Source organism: Alligator sinensis, unplaced genomic scaffold (genome assembly GCF_000455745.1).
Source record: "Alligator sinensis unplaced genomic scaffold, ASM45574v1 scaffold886_1, whole genome shotgun sequence".
In the NCBI taxonomy this organism is placed as follows: domain Eukaryota; kingdom Metazoa; phylum Chordata; order Crocodylia; family Alligatoridae; genus Alligator; species Alligator sinensis.
The window spans coordinates 1,648,351-1,665,007 of NW_005842040.1; the positions used below are offsets into that span (position 1 = coordinate 1,648,351).

Below are 16,657 nucleotides of genomic sequence, written 5' to 3' on the forward strand. Positions count from 1 at the left end.
AGGGAAAGCAGTAGCAACAGAACCAGGAGAAAATAAAAAGTGCGAATATTGTGGAGCTGTGTGCTCTAGCAGCTAGTACAGAGGCAGAAGTCCTGAGCTCTTCCCCAGCGCTGGAAGGGAGCATATTGTGCAGGTGGCATGAGTGCCACAAGTGGCACAGGCAGCCATGGTAGCAGATAGGGCAAGAAATAGGCAGCAGAGCAGCAGATGAGGCAGGGAGCAGAAAGCAGGGAGCAGAAAGCAGAACATCAGATTGGGCAGGGGAAGCAGATCAGATGTCACTCGGGGAGGGTGCAGGACTAATTTGTGACGTGCCTGTCAAAAAAAATTTACCCCTACTGACCTAAACTGACCTAAAAGATACATCAGCACTTCTGGGGTCTTCTCCCAGCTCTGCAACAGAGCACGGTCTAGGGCAGTGGTTCTCAACATTTTTAGACTCTAAATACCCCACACTAGACTCAAGACACTCCCAGAAAATGCCAGCTCTTTGTTTTCACTCATTTTTTTGATCACAGAAAAAATACTGGAGCAATTCAGCTGTTGCAAAGAACTCAGAAAGCCCATAGCAGGCAGAGTGCTTTTGACATTGTGGATTCCTATTGGAAATCTCTGGGGTTAGCTCGTAAGTCCTGTGGAGGCTTTTGCCCACCCCTCAGTGCTAATATTGTGAGGCACACTTAGAAGGATCTAACAGCACCACAGCATGCCTTGGGGCCCAGGTTGAGAATCACTAGTCTAGAGGCTTCAGGACTCCTGGTTTTTATGCCTGGCCCTGCCACAGCTTGCACACTAGTAAGTGTGTAGTAAGTCATCTGTAGGAGGGCAGGGGGAGCTCCAGTGAATGAGACAAGCACCTTGAGGTCTTTATGCACATTGCATGTGGCTCTTCCAGAGTTTTCCCCGCCCCAGCACTTCGCCCATGTCAAACCCCCACAGCCTCTGCAGGAAGGAGCTGGGTCACGGACCCCCAGCAAGGAGATGGGGCCACAGAGCAGTAAAGTGGCTGAGCTTAAGTCACGCAGGCCAGCGCCTGCTAGGGCCATAACTTAGGGCCATAACTAGAGAACCCAGAGTCCTGACTCTCAAGCCTGGTAGTTCGGAGCTGACTCAAAACTACACTGCCATACCCCCAGTTTGCCACCAGAGGGGGCTGAAAGCATCTGCCCCCGCACCAAACTTCCCCAAGCAGAGCAAGGGTGGGAGGCGATAAAAAACCGAGGTTACAGCAGGATTTATTCTCATTCCTGGCTGGGGAGACTCAGAGGAAGGGACTGACTGCACTGATCAGACAAAGGCCGAAGGATCTTTAGGGCAGGGCTGGGTGTGGGCCATGACAGGGGGGCCTTGGGCGCTAGGAATAATAGAGAGGGCAAAGGGAAACAGGCACAGAGGGGAAGGGGCTTGCCCACCAACATGACCAGAGCTGGGGTAGAACCCAAACCCTCTAACTTGGGGGCTGTGCACAGGACCCTGCAGCCTCTCCAGTCTTCTTAGCAATTCTCCCTTCAAAAAAGGGCATTTCCAAGAGGCAGCAGCCCTGGCATCATGACCCCATCCCAGCCCCCTTCCCTCCAATTCTGCTGCAGTGGGACATGAGTACAAGACTGGGCCTTGTCCCCACTGCCCCGGCCCGATCCCCACTGCAAAGCTCTGGCTGCACTATTGAAAACAGAGTGAAAGGCAGGGCACTGGAGTTCTGTCCTGGGGGCAGCGTAGCCCCAGCCAGGGCATGGCTTTGGGATATGGCCCAGCCCCCTCCTGCAGCCCCTGGCTGCTCCTTCCTGCCTTCCCTCCCACCACCAGTGGAGTTTGTGACCTTCCTAGGGAAGGTTCAGGTTTCCTTCAGTGGCTCTTTTAACCTTGAGGCTTTCTCCTTCCCTGTCTGGTTCTGCCTGCTCTATAGGGGCAGGGAGAAGGGGAAGTCTCCCATAGCCAGTTGCTCTTTGCCACCCACCTCCAGAGCTCTCAGACACTGCCACACCCAGAGTGTCTGGGCTCAGCCCCATCAGGGCAGAGATAAAGCAAGCTTCCAGACTGGGTCCTGTCTGGCACCTGCCACTTGACACACCCTTGCCACCATGTCCTGAGCCAGCCAGAGAGTAGCTTCTTCAAGGGACCCAGGCTGTCACCAGGTCATGCTTTGGCATCATGGGCTGTTGTGCACCCCTGGGACCCTTCTGTGCAGCCCCTAGGACTCTGGTAAGCAGTCATACCAGCAACATGCATCTTCCTCCCTTCCCCTGATAGCTCCTTCAGGTCCAGAGGGAAGGAAGCGGTGGGATCCTCTCTAACATGCCAAGATCCCCCCAGGCCACCCCTTCTGGGAGGGCGCCTTGGCCCTGGAAGATAGTAGAGGAGGGCTGTTAGCAGCCCTGGGACAGGGAAGTGCCTCCCTCCAGGGCATGCTACATTGCCAGATGTTCCCTCTCCAACAAGGAAAAGCCAAAGACAAAGGATCTCAGCTTCTCAAGTCAGCCCCAGGGTACATGCCGCACTGGGGGAGGAGAATGGTCTGAACTCCAGATCAGGGCAGCCTGTGTACGGCCAAGGGGCTGGAGGGTACCAGCAATGCAGGATGCCTAGAAACAGACTCAGTCAGTGTCCATGGCGGGGTCACCATGACTGTGTAGAGGAGGGACTGACTGGCAGTCAGGCGAGGCTGTGCCATGATTCCTGACCCTGCCAGAGCCACCAAGCTGCTGCTCGTGCCTGTTGTGGAAGAATCTCCTCAGTCAGAGGCAGAGACAAGTGTGCCAAGACTCAGTATGTGGAGGGCTCAGTCTGGATGGGGCTGTGTGGAGCTGGTGAGGGGCACTGGGGCTTCTGTGTTGCTGGCAGTGGGGGAAGAAGGCTGTGTCAAGTATGTTAGGCCCCATCCCAAGTACTGAGAAGCCTCAGAGGCATAACAAAGCAGCTGGGCACCCTGGGCAGTGAGACACATGGGGGCAGTAAGGACTTCTGGCTGCCACCCTGCAATTGTGCAGCTGATATTTTTCTGCGCTCGTACCCCACTTCCAATTCAGCACCCGGGGCAGGTGCCTCGTCATCGCATCCTAAATTACGTTACTCTGTGGCCCCCTGATTCACAGTCCATTTGGACATCTGGCCCAGCAGGGGCCTCTTGGAGAACTTCACTGCATGTGAACCTGGGACATGGCTCATCCCCCCGTCCACTTGGTAAACAGCCCCAGGAGCCAGGGACAGGAGCCAGAGCCTCGACTCAGAGCAGAAGGGACCATCAGAGGGAAGACTTAGGGTCCCATGGAAGCTCTGAGGTGGTTTTTAGGTTCATGAAGAAGAGGAAGGGGACATGAATTATCCCTGACCAAGGGGTTCCCCAGCTCCCTCACCAGTTGCCCTGGGGGGTGGGTCAAGACCCCTGAAAGAAGTGGAGATGTACAATGGAGGATGTAGATGCCACACTACGTCATGTGAGACGGGTGTGGAAGGGCATCGCCCACACCACACACACCAGGGCCATGCTGTGGGAAAGTGCACTCCACAGACCTTGCCGTCTGCTCTTCACCCCATGCCAGCCTCGCTTCTCTCCTGACACCTCACAATCAAGTCCCAGCACCCTCCCCCTGCCCACCCAGCAGGGCCTACACCCCAGATGAAAGGCGAGGGAACCTTTATGGCTGTTATTCTGCAAAGCCCTTAATTGTAATCTTATTCCTTACTGGTAAATCTGGAAATTGGCTGTGAGATCTGAGCAAGTCAGGATCCAGACATCTCCCAAAGACATCCAGAAACTTCCAGGAAAAGAAGCATAATCCCACCCCACCCCATTGGAGAGATTAACCCCTTAGCTACCAGCCTCAAGCCCCTACCCTTCCTGTGCTGCACCCAGGAACTTCCCAGCCCAAAGGAATGGCTACACACATAAGCACTGGCAGGGATCTCCATTCCTGTAGTGTTTCTCATCCCAAAAGAATCCCAAACGGACTTGCTCTTATGCCAGAAATACCATCTCCCTCTGAAATGCAGCTGCCTCTGGGGTTGAATGTGTCTGAACAGCCCACAGCAACACTGCACAATATATTTTAGGACAGCGGGTGAAGAAGGATATGCAACTGTAGGGGCAGTTTAAAAGGAGGAATGGCACTTTCCATACAGAGATTTGACCAGGTTGCCAAAATCAATGCCCTGGACTCTTGCCAAGTGTCATGAGATAGTTAGTGACCATGATTTGTCTGGATCCTGGATTAACCTCTTCTGGGAAAAAACAGGCTAAGAAAGTCAGCAAACCAAAGGGAACACAGCCTTAAGAGAACAGCCAGTTGCCTGCCTTGTGGATCAGATCATCTATCTCTGCAGAGGGTAAGCTACCTCTTCTCCAGCTGTTACTCTGTCTTCCCGGCTCCCTCCTGCCCCACATCGCATCCAGCTGTTTGGATGCGAAGCTCTTTGGGGTAGAGGCTGTTTGCATAGTACCCCACCCAGTTATCAGAGTAGTTCCTGCTCATGCTTTCAGTTGCTTTCTGTCTTCTTAGCAGCCCTTCTGGGTTTGGTAGTCAGTGTGACTTCCATGAGCCTGTGCTACAGGGGTTCAGGTCCAGATGGGGCCCTTCACCACTGCAGGCTTACTAGTTCTTTTGGCATACCCCTGGTGCCAGCTCAGGAAAGTCTCTGCAGAGACCCAAGGGGGAGGACCTATGGGGTATCTTGGTCTATATTGGCAAAAGAGTCAAGGTTTTCTGGGTGCATTGTTCAGGATAGAAGGGGTTAAAAGGCTACATTGGACCCTGCTGGGAGGCAGGTGCACAGCAGGGGAGGTGTCAAGTGGGAAACACTGGAAAGTTTCCAAGGGTGCCTGGAAACTATCCCTCCCGCCTGCCCTCCAGTAATTACAAGCCAGGGGGGGCTGTGGCCATCCAAACAACCTGGGATCCATGCCGACAGTCCCCATGGGAACCAACTCCGGCCTCATCAAGCCCCGTCATGCCTGGCCAGCTCTGGGACTGTACAGCGCCCCAGGCAGACCCAACTCAGGGGAGGACTGTGATGTGGCATTTATACTCAAAGATCATTGTCCCCATTCTACAAAGGAGGGAAACTGAAGCATTGAAACTGGAGAGGTCACTCACCCAAGGTCAGTGATAGAGGGACCCAGGAGTTATGGCACCCTACCCCACTACACTAGTCGCTATGCCCCTCGCCTTCCCAGAGCCAGAGAGAGAATCCAGGAATCCTGGCTCCCAGCATCACTGATTCACTATATATCCAACCCTTTCTGGGACCAGCACAACAAGCCACATGTCAGGCACACTTACATGGGAGCCGCCTTCACGCTGTGGGCCTTGCCCCGCTGTGGGGCTGCTGAGGATGGGCGAGTTGGAGGGACTGCAGAGCTCGGGGAAGGGGTTGGGGATGGATGGAAGTGATGAGGCTCGCGGCTCCTCCTCCTTTAACTTCCTGCAAAGAGAAGGGACACAGAGGAGCAGGGGTGAGCATGCAGGTGGCCACATAGTCTTTTGTGTAAGACACATGAGCCATGCCAAGGTCACATGAACCACACAGGCTGCACATAAGGGGCATGTGAACCACACCAGCCACATGAGCCACAACTAAGAGGCATCAAAGCAAGAATGAAATTATGTGAACCCCCTACGGTGCTTCCCAGGAGACAGCTCCATGAACCAGGCTGAGCTCATGTGAAACACGTCAGAAGCCTATGGCACATGGTAAGATCATGTGAGCCATATAAGCGAAAAATGCAAGATACGCGAGAGTCACATACATTCCAAACGTGGAGAAAAGGGCACGAATTCACTGCTCTCCGGGAGAGATTTTGTTTTCCTGGTTAAGTGGATAAAACCATAATCCCCTCTCCAGTTTCTGTGTGTCTGGGCAGGAGGAGGGCATTGCTCAGCCCCACCACAGAGGACTGCTGATTCCTAGCCTGGATACATGACATGGTCACGTACTCTAGCACAGCCCTGTGCAAACCTGCCATTCCTGATCCATTCAACTCTTTCTCCATACTTTGCAAAGAGGGAGCAACACATGCAAAGAACAGAGAATTGGGCCCCAGACACCCAGCACAGGGGTGGCTGGTGCCTCCTGAGTCTGGGGGGTCACAATTTGGGGGTGGGTCTGGGGGCGGGCCAAAAGCCCCATACCCGCTCCTATACTTCTGTGCCGCATCTTAGTGCCCCCGCCGCCCCCCTACTCCCCCAACACGCTGCCGGTCCACACGGCAAAAAAACTGCCCTGTCCTGAGCAGTGCTGAGTCAGGGGCCAATCTCAGGGGGGCACGTGCCCCCCCCCCCCCCCCCCCATGTCCCCCACATCAATCACCTACCAGTCTCAGATCCCCCCTCAGAGACCCAGGGAGGGGCAGACACAGGTGGCTGTGTCAATAAAAATCACAATAAAGTCATCAGCCCCTGGGAGGGTGAGGGGGAAGGCTTCTTTCCGCTCTTGTGGGAAGAGCCCAGACTACGCTCTGCTGGGGGAGTGAGGCCTGGAGCACTGACCCCCAAGGGCAGGCAGAGAGTTAATGATTAGCTCTAACCCTCTGCCTTTCCCTAATGCTGTTTGTCTGTGCTCTCAGGCAAGGAAGCAGCCTTAAAAGGGGCAGCAGCTCTACCATGTCCTGCATGTAGAAAGCGCTAACCCGGCTGGGCTACAAGGGCTGCTCACTGGCTGCTCTAATGTACTGGACTGTTACACTGCATCCAGATCAAGGGATAGACCCCAGGGGTCCTAGCTCCCAGACCCACAGTTTTAACCCACCAGATCCCACTTGCCTCCCACTGCTGGCAGGGGGAGGCAGGAAAAACCCAGGAGTCCTGACTTGCAGTGCTCTAATGCATCCATCCTCTTCCAAGATCATGTGGTTCACGGGAATAATGGCTGGAGAGGGCACCCCAGCTCTATAAGAGGGTGTTGACACACCTACCGCCCCTGCCCAGGAGCAGAGAAGAAGCCAGACATGGAGATGGGCTACCAGTTATAGAAGGGAGGGCTGAAGTTTTCCACAAGGCCTTGCTTCTACCTCACCCACCTGTTCATGTGGATGAGCAGTGGCTGTGAACGCTTCATGTCACTGCCAGCCAGCACATCAGCCTTGTCGCCCCGCTCATTGAGAGGGAAGGCATTGCCATTGGGCAGGCTCCTGGCTCTCTCCTGCTCCAGGCTGCCCTGGTAGAGGTTGTCCAGGGTAGTGTTCACATTGTTCTGTAGAGCGCCCAGGTCCATGTCATTATCTGCAGGAAGATGGCACAAGACACCAATGGTTATTCCTACCTCCACAGCATCCTTCAAACTATCCACACCCACCACTGAGAGCTCTGGACCCACGTGCACCCCCGCCCCCCCAGGTGCCAGCTGAGCCAGTCACAGCATCTGAGGAGTGGGCTTGCTTTGAAATCCCCTCCTCCTCCCATCGCTCACAGAAGAGGCCTGGCTACTGTGCCTTGTGCCTCTACTGCCTTTCAATCTCCTCTCATTATGTGAACTGCCCTGTGGTGGAAATAGACCCAACTGGTCAATGAAGCCTACACACCAGGGATGAGAAAGAGACTATTTGCCTTGCAACACCAGAAGAGCTGCGCTCAGGGTCTAGGCAGGGAGAGGACACCAGGAGTATACATACTGTAGCAGAACCAGGGAGGTTCCCTCTTCAAACCCCCAACCCAAAGAGACATACCCCCCTGAGACATGGACAGTTGGGGAGTAGGAGACCAGGATATAGCAGTGGGCAAGGCAGCCATTGACACCCCCATATCCAACTTGACACATCCTTGGCTCTACAAGCTGCTGCTTATGGACAGCAAATTATTCCAGAGTCACTCCAGAGTGACCCTGTTGACATCAGTGGGGTTACTCTAAATTTTTATCTTAGCATAGCCACGAGCAGAGTCCTTCCAAGCAGAAATTCCTACTGAGATGAAGTCCATGCCTTTGTGACCTTCTGCCCCTCAACTGGGCTGCTGGCTCATCCCAGGGCAGGATGATATCATCCATCAACTTCTGTGGAGACTCTTTCCGTGGACTCATCCCGGCTCTGGGAAGGGGCCTGACTCCTTCAACCTGTAGTGGCAACAATTTCCTTGGACACGCCAAAGCTTCACTCCTGGAATGAGGTCAGATGGCTCAGGTGTCACCTCTGGGTCATTTGCTGGAAGCTCATGCTTCATGCCCCGCAGTCCTTCTGTCTGCCAACCTGCTGGCAAGCAGCCTGAAGCAGGCAAATCAAAGGACTTTGTCTCTGTCTGTTCCCACCTGGGCAAGGACCAAGGAGGCAATGGAGACAAAGCTGCTCCTGCAATACGACCCCCTGCTGAGTGACCCAGGCAGTTTGGTTTCTGCAAGAACCATACGGAGCTGTCAACGCTGGTGCCCACAGGACCAAGGGGCTGGAACACAAGCCGTTGAGCAACAGCGGCTCCTGCGCACATTTAACCATGTCTACACATGTCAGTTAGCTCCAGTTCCCATGTGTTCACACTCCCATGCACCCATTTCATGCATGTCCTAGTCACTCAGGCATGGGGATTCTGTCCATTTGCACTAGCAGCAAACAGATGTGTGTACGTGTGTGTCCATGCATGTGAATCCACTTAGTGCACGTAGTTTCTCTGGGCTCCAGGGATCTTAGTCTGCCTCTTCCCATCAGTGCTGAACGTGGTTCGCCCCAGAGAGGTTTGTGGAGATGTATCATGTCACTTGGGACTTCTGGAAGCTGACTGCTGTCCCTGAGTGTGGGCAATGACCTTTTCCCCAAGCTCACTCCATGTTTGACTTCTCTGGCAGCAAGACCAGCATGAGTGTAGCTCAGCATGGATGCCAATCTCCCTGGCCAGTGTAAATCACTGACTCAGGCAGCTGGCTGGGCCAGAAACTGTGGCATCAGGAAGTGCCCATCTGAGTGCACCTTTGATGGCAACCAATCTGCAAAGCATCAGAAGGATGAACCACAGAGCCAGAATCAGAGTCAGGGGCCCTGGCATGTAGTCCCTTGGCAACAATCTGTGTCTTTTCCTGATACCTTCTGGGTTCCATGGGGTGCCAGATCACAAACCTACCCTTAGCACATTGCTGGGTGCATTATTTTCCCCTGTACCACAACAAAGTGATGAATCAGTGTGTGGGCAGGTGACTCAGCACCACCCCACCCTCCTCCTTGCAAGCCTCAGCAGCAAACTCCAGCCCTCACATACCTTTGCTCTGTTGTTTCCAAATGGCCTGGCTAGAGGCCGCTCAGGCCCAGCAGAGGAGACTCATGGTATTAGGAAATGGGGCAGTGTAACACCTTCCTACATACTGCAGTCCTTTCCATTTCACCTTAGAGGGCTTTGTTGGGAGCAGGGCAGGTATGATTCACCCATGCCACAGCAGAGAAGCTGCTCTGGAGTGAACCCTGCCCTGCCTGCCAGCTCTGGGCCCAGGACCTTTGCCCAGCCTCAGACACAGAAGCAGGCGCAATGGCAGAGAGATACTGTCTCATTGATCACTTTCTACATTCACCTGTCTCACTGTTTTTAATGTTGCAGATGACACCAAGCTGGGGGAGTAGTAGATATGCTGGAGGGTAGGACTAGGATTCAGAGAGACCTAGAGAAATTGAACTGGAACAAAAAAATCTCAATAAGGACAAGTGCAAATTCCTGCACTTAGGACAAAGCAATCCCATGCACCAATACAGGCTGGGGACTGACTGGCTAGGCAGCAGTTCTGCAGAAAAGGACCTGAGGGTTACGTTGGACAATAAACTGAATATGAGCCAACAGTGAGCCCTTGTTCTGAAGAAGGCTAATGGCATACTGGGATGCATTGGTAGGTGTGTTGCCAGCAGATCAAGGGGAGTGATTATTTCCCTCCATTGAGCATTGATGAGGCCATATCTAGAGTATTATGTCCAGTTTTGAGCCCCCCCACTATGGAACGGATGTGCACAAATTGGAGAAAGTCAGTGGAGGGAAACAAAGATGGCTAGGAGGCTGGGGCACGACTTATGCGAACAGACTGAGGGAACTGAGCTTACTTAGTCTAGAGAAGAGAAGATTGACAGGGGATTTATTAGCAGCCTTTAATTACCTGAACAGTGGTTACAAAGAGGATGGAGCTGGACTGTTCTCAGTGGTGGCAGATGACAGAAAAAGGAGCAATGGTCTCAAGTTGCAGCAAGAGAAGTGTAGGTTAGATATAAGGAAAAACTTACTCATGAGGAGGGTAGTAAAACACTGGAACAGGTTACCCATAGAGGTTGTGGAATCGCTATCCTTAGAAGTTTTTAAAACCCAGCTAGACAAAGCCTTGGCTGGGATAATATTGTTGGGGATGGTCCTGCTTTGAGCAGGGGATTGGACTGGATGACCTCCTGAGGTCCCCTCCAACCCTACTTTTCTATGATTCTATATCCATCACTGCTGTGTCTGGGCTCCATATGGGCTAGAAAAGCAGCTCGGCAGCAGCCCTCTTGAATTTGTCATCATGGTATTGCCTCCACCACTTTTTTGGATCCAAAGACCATTGAAGGACATGGGCCTGACCTGGCCAAACTATGATGGGGTCAGATAAGCCAGGGCAGCTGGATTCTCTACATGGCTCAGCAAGCACTGGGACAAGCTGACTGGGGAGTGACAACACACCCTTAACCCTCATGAGGCTGATACTATAAGCATCTGCGCCAGATTCTGATTCCAGCTACACCAGGAACTCCACTGGGCTGCCCTGGATTCACAGCAGCACAGCTGACAGCAGGATCTGATCTGTTCGAGGCTTGCACGGCACTGGCTCTCCTACCAGGTCAGCCACCTCCTCCTCCCCAGGAAGGCCCTGAAATACTGCTTTGCAGGCCACACGGAGCCAAATTGTGACTCCTGCCATCCTGCTTGGTATCTCAGCACTGTTGATGAAACACTGGAGGGCAGGGAGTCTGGATGGAGTTCCAGGAGCTTTGCATTGGGTGCATCAGTAAGGAGGAACAAAGTCACGCCATCTTCTGAGGTAGTGATGTCCCTGGCCAAGTGCACAAGATACCAAGACAGTAATGCAGAGACTGTGAAGTTGGAAATTGCCACTCAGGAGGGACCCAGCTGCTGCTCTTGGAGCCAAAGGGGAATGGAAAGAGAACAGAGGAAGAGAGAATAGAAGGACCGATGGTTTTTTTAAACTCTAATGGATCTTATGTGGCCCCTTATGTGTTACTGAGCATCTGACAGTGTTTAACTGCAACCCCGTGTGTGGCAAGGCAGTGCCATTATTCCTGTTTCATGGGCACCCCAGGAGATGAAGTGACTTGCCTAAGGTCATGCGGGGAGTCTGTGATGGAGTTGAAAATGGAGTGTAGCTTGCCCAAGTCCCAAATGAATGTCTTGAGCAGTGGACCACCTTCCTCCCCAGTTCTGCACAGGGAGCAGACTACTCTCAGCTGTGGACTCTGGTACTTATCAAAACTTGAATCCCCTTGCCCTGGCGGAACCCAAGGCATACCCATCCCAGACCACTGTAGCCAGTGTCCTGTGACCAGAAAGACCACCCAAACCAAATTTCCCTCTCCCAGTTGGGTGCAGGGGCTTTCCAGGGCCGGACTGAGGCCTGTGGGTGGCACAGCTGCTTTCTGCTTGTGGGAGGGAAGCTTGAATCCCTGTTGCCCAGGCTGTGCTCCTCCCAGGGGATGATACAGAGATGCAAGGTAGTGACTGGAAGATGAAGTGGAGGGCAACATTCAAGCAGCCCCCTAACCCGTGATTTAACCCTTGCAGTGCTGGTAGATTGCTGCCTACTAGCTAGCTCTTCCAGCCTGCTGCTGCAAAGGGCTTGGAAAGGAAGGAGTGATGGGTCTGATTCATTCTGGTTTTGGCCATAGCTGCTGCAGCTTTGTGGGAATGAATGTTCCCTGCTGGGTTTATGGGCCTGTGGCAGCATCATTAAAGTCACTGGAGGGTGTCAGCTGGTGGCAGCTGCAGCTTCATAGGCATCAGGGGGCCAGCGATGCCTTCTCTCCTGTGTGGGCACCCTCCTGCAGTGCCCACCTTCTCCCTGGGGCTGGTTTGAGATATCCTCACAGCAAGATCTCTGGCCACAAAAGTGCTATTCATCTCAGAAGAGCCCTGGGGAAGGGGCATCCAAGCTGGGAGGTAGTTGGGGGGAGTCATACCCAGATTCCCAGCCTGATAATGCCTTGCTATCACTTCCTGCCCTCCCCCACACACTGCTGTGACTCATACTACCCCAGGCAGAAGGGAGAGGGGCAGGGTCCTTATAAGGAGGGCCCCTGCACTGTGACTCACCTTAACAGCTTCCTGTCTTTCAGGTCCCTCTCCAAAACATCCACCCACCTTTAGCAGCATGGTTAAGCAAAACAAGCAGTCACCCCAGTCACCCCACAGACAGTGTGGGGGGTGGGCACGCGGGACAACCCACAATCTTCTTCTGTACACTGGGCACCCTACAGCCCACCCAATCAGACTGTGAAGCAAGGGATATCCTTCCAGCGTCCCCTGAGATAGGGTGCTGGCCATCAGCACAGTGAAGGTCAGATGAGTGGGCCTGGAGACATGGATCTCAGATGTTTGAGGCTGCATTGGGTAGGACAGAAACACCAGCAAGATAAGAGGCTGGAAGGGCAGCTCATCAGTCTTGGAAAGGTGGGCAAGGAATGCAAGACTGATTTGAGGTGTTCAGGGGGTGTCCAGTCCACCCCCCCCAACACACACACAATTGGTTCCCCACTGGTTTGAAAGGAGGCACCATGGGCAGCTTCCTGAAGAACAGGGCATGCCAGAGATGGAAACTCTGGAAAGCAGAGGTGGATGCAGGGACCAGCCTGGGTGCCACTGATGGGCTGATGATACTCAGCTCATAGCAGGAGCAAGTGGTTTTTCATTTTGAGCGGTAGGAACACCCACCCCTGGCACCGCGGTGGCTGGACACAGGGAGGCAGTTCCCCTCCTGCTTCCAGGACCCCTTCCCAGTGAGCAAGGGGATTGATTCCAGGTTTTGCAGTAAGATCACAGGTAATGTGTACCCTCCCCATGCCCAGTGTCTAAGCACTTTTAGGGAAGTCACCTGGCAGGATCACAAGTAAATCCTGGCCAGGACTACCATGCCTGCCTGGAATGGATCCTGACCAGTAAGCACTCAAACCCAGCTATTAAAGATGTGCAGACATCAAAAGCTGCAGCCAGGCCCCTAGTGGGATCTCCAGAGGCACTTATGTACCAAATTACCATGGAGTTCATCTCAGCACAAGGGTCAGGCACAAAGCCTGGTTACTTGGCCTATGCTGCCTGCTGCTGGGTTCTCAGGTCCCTCTTGAAAATAGGGTGTGCCACTTCCTCGATACAGTCCCATCCCCATCAGAGTGCAAAGGGAGGCCAAGCTGCTGGAGGAGCTATAAAACAGAGGCCCTTCTGGCAATTCAATCTTGCTGAACTTTGCACTGGAATCAGGAGTCTAACCTCAGCTTCCTGGCAAAATGCCAGATGGGGTAATTGCATCCTGCTGACCTAAAATTCCTCCTGGGAGTTGCAACTGGAGGCAGAATTCTCCTTCCCTTCCTGACTGGGAGAGTTGTGTAATGTCACTGCAGGCTGTTACAAACAGCTCTTACCTTCCACCCCAGAGGTGGATGCCTTAGAGAGACAGCATTTCCCAAATGCAAGCCCATCTGCCAAGCTTATAAAAGGCTTTGGGATCCTTTGGGCGGAAACAAATGCTATTATTTTTAATTAATTGAATGCAAAACCTGAGGCAAAGGGTTGTGTTTTGCTTCCAGTATTGATGTCACATGTAGACCCTCTGTAGAAGGCTGAATATAGCTTCCACAGAAAGGTGAGGGGATCATATTTTCTTTACCTGTGGTGCTAGAAACTGACATTTGCCTTGAAATGGAAGCTGAGGAGCTCCTGGATCCCATGACTCCGGGAGCTGGGGCTTTACAGGTAATATTGAATAAGGTCTGAGATGGCAACTCCATTATTCTCTCTGGGCATTAAGGAAGGTTTCTGTTTTCTGGTGTCTCCCTTTCTATCCACATGCTTTAAGAAGCCCCTACGAGAAAGCATTTGGTACTAGAAGCAAAGCATGTCCCCAGAAAACCCCGGAGTGAGTGTGCTTGGAAACCTGGGCCCGCCTTGCTGCTTATGCTGTTCCTGTAGGAGAGGCACATGCAGGACAGGGCAGCACAGGCTAATGGAGCAAATAATCTCTTCCCCTATCCAAGCCCAGACGCTCGCTTCTGGCCAAACCAGTTCTCTCCTCTGCAAGACGTACTGCTGGCCCCTCCCTGCTACACCTCACCCCCTTGGTATCTGGGACATACGGCTGGCAGGGACTTTTCAAGCACAGTAAGGCACTGTGGGTCCTGAGCTCTTGCCATGGGGGAAAGAACCCTGCCATGCTCACAAGGAGCAGGGTGAGAGTAATAGTACATCCCACCCAGTACCCCTCCTTCCTGCCCCACTAGATTAGACCTGTGGGTCATCTAGCCCAGATGTCCCTACCTGCCAGACCTCCCACCCAATTCTCCAACATAACTTACCATCTCCTCTGACCCTGTCACCTTTCAGGATAGGCCAATGGGACCACATCCAGCTCAGTATCCCACCATCCAGTAACCCCACTTTCCCTGCAGCCAATAAGCCCATCCAGCCCAGTATCCCACCCTCTGTGTCCATTGGGCCTAGTATCCTCTTCCATCAGCTCTGACCAATGGCCCTGCTGGTCCTTCATCCCACTTGTTCTCCCAGGGCCAATCAGACGAAGGAGTCAGCCATTGCCCTCACTTATCCCAGATGGTGACTAATGCCCCACCACACACGTACCTTACTCTGTTATTCAGGGGCTTCCCTGACCCTGTCACTAGCAATGTGTCATGTCCTGCAGCCCATAAGGCTCAGTGCCCCTCAGGATCATATCCCAGCAGGTGCCACGGGGAAGGAGATTATCATGCCAGATGGGCACAGGTGACAGTGAGCCATTCTCAGCTGAGATCCTGCACGGAGATGCTTAGCCCAGGCATTGGCTCTAGTTCCAGTAAGTCTTGTAGCCACCAAGAATGTAGGGTTGCCAGGGGGTGGAAGCCTAGTTGTCTCTGTTTCCTGGTCGGGGTATGAAAACCCTTGTCCACACATAAGACAGTTCAGGGAAGTCCCAAAACAGCAACATGTAGCTTCAGACACAGGTGGCACTGAGGAAGGGAAAAACCAGCTCCCCCCACTGCCTCCGTCTACTTTTCTGTGACACAATCTCCTCACCCCATCTGTCTGTCTGTGACACCAGCGCCCCACCTGTCCCCCTGCCTCTGATACCACCTTCTCTACTGCCTGTCTGCCACGTGCTTTTACGCATGCCTCAACTTAATGCACATTTGCCTAATACAGATTAAGGCAATTTAGGCACGCATCTACACATGCAAGCGCGAAGGCGCATTAACGCGGTGTGCAGACCAATTTGGGACTTAAGTTAGTCCCAAGCCAGTCAACATACACAGCATTAATGTGCCTTAGCATATCTACGTGCGCATTAAGGTGCTTTAGCTATTCGCACATAAATTTGTTACCTGCTTTTGCAGGTATCAAATTTAGGCACGAATAGTCTAAAATCACCATTTTTAAGGCACATTAAGGGTGCACGTGTAGCCCCATTCCCTTAATGCACCATAAACACCTTAAATCGGCACATGTAGATGCACCCTCTATTTATGATGGAAGTTCCCCCTGTCTGTGATGCTAGACCCCCCTCTCTGCATCTCTCTGTGTCCACGTTCACCTTGCCCACTGCTGTCAGTGGCGATGGTATTGGTGGTGCCAGTGCTGGAGCTGACCAACTGCCAGCATCCCAGTCACCACCAGCATCACTGCCAGTGCTGCACATGGTGGCTGCAGGCAACACAAGGCCTAGAATGGTAGTGAGAAGTGCTGAGCCATCAGGACTGGTGCTCTTCCCACCAGCAAGGTGGCATCAGAGCAGTGCTGGAGATGTGCTGGTAAAGGCTTGTGAAGAAACAGCCCAGCAGTGCCTCCCCACTACATCCAGAGGTTATAGTGTCTCTTCACTTAGGAGAGGAGGAAGGTGTGTGTGCAAGGGGCAGGGTGGGCAGTGGGTGGTATGTACACACAGGGTCAGTGTAGGCATGCACTTCCCTGCATGTGTGCATGCTTGTATGCACAGCCGTGAAGAGGCATGATACAATGTTTTGTTTACTTCCTGGTTTCCAGCACAGCCCTCTAGAGACCTTGATGAATGACAGTCAACCCCAGGGTAAGCAGGCACTGCTCCATCAGAGTCAGATTGGTAAATATAAGCTGGCTTGGTTGCAGCAGCAGATCAGCAAAATCTTGTAGAGTCTATGATAAATACTGCTGGGCCTGTGATAAATACTGCAGGTCCTATGGAAAAAGGGGCTAGCATCTCTTACAAACAAACCCAGCCAAGGGGAGAATAAAGTTGCTTCACATGGTGCAATCGAAATAGGCTCTTGGTACCCAGGCCACTGTAAGGGCTTGTTCTGTGGGTAGCCAAGCCCCTTAGGTTTGAAGCAAGACCCCTCCCAATCCCTCAAACTCCTCCTCAGATTGCTACCTGTGTAACATCTCGGCTTGCAGCCCAGCCCAGCAGGGACCAAACCCTGTGGAAGCTGACCTAGGCCTGCCTCCAGGCAGTCTGCATGGTTTCTACTGCTGACTCAGTTTTGTAGGGA

General features: G+C 53.0%; 1 protein-coding gene across 5 annotated transcripts in view; it reads right to left on the minus strand.

Moving 5' to 3' along the window:
• The window catches only part of GRB7 (growth factor receptor bound protein 7), a 55,043-nt gene that overhangs the window by 16,997 nt on the left and 21,389 nt on the right, over positions 1-16,657 (minus strand). For all 5 annotated transcript variants that reach the window (XM_025202881.1, XM_025202882.1, XM_025202880.1 and 2 more), the window contains 2 exons: positions 7,013-7,214; positions 5,277-5,418 (listed from right to left, as the gene is read on the minus strand). In XM_025202881.1, coding sequence (XP_025058666.1) covers positions 5,277-5,418; positions 7,013-7,214 — 344 coding nt within the window. The remainder of the gene's footprint in view (positions 1-5,276; positions 5,419-7,012; positions 7,215-16,657) is intronic.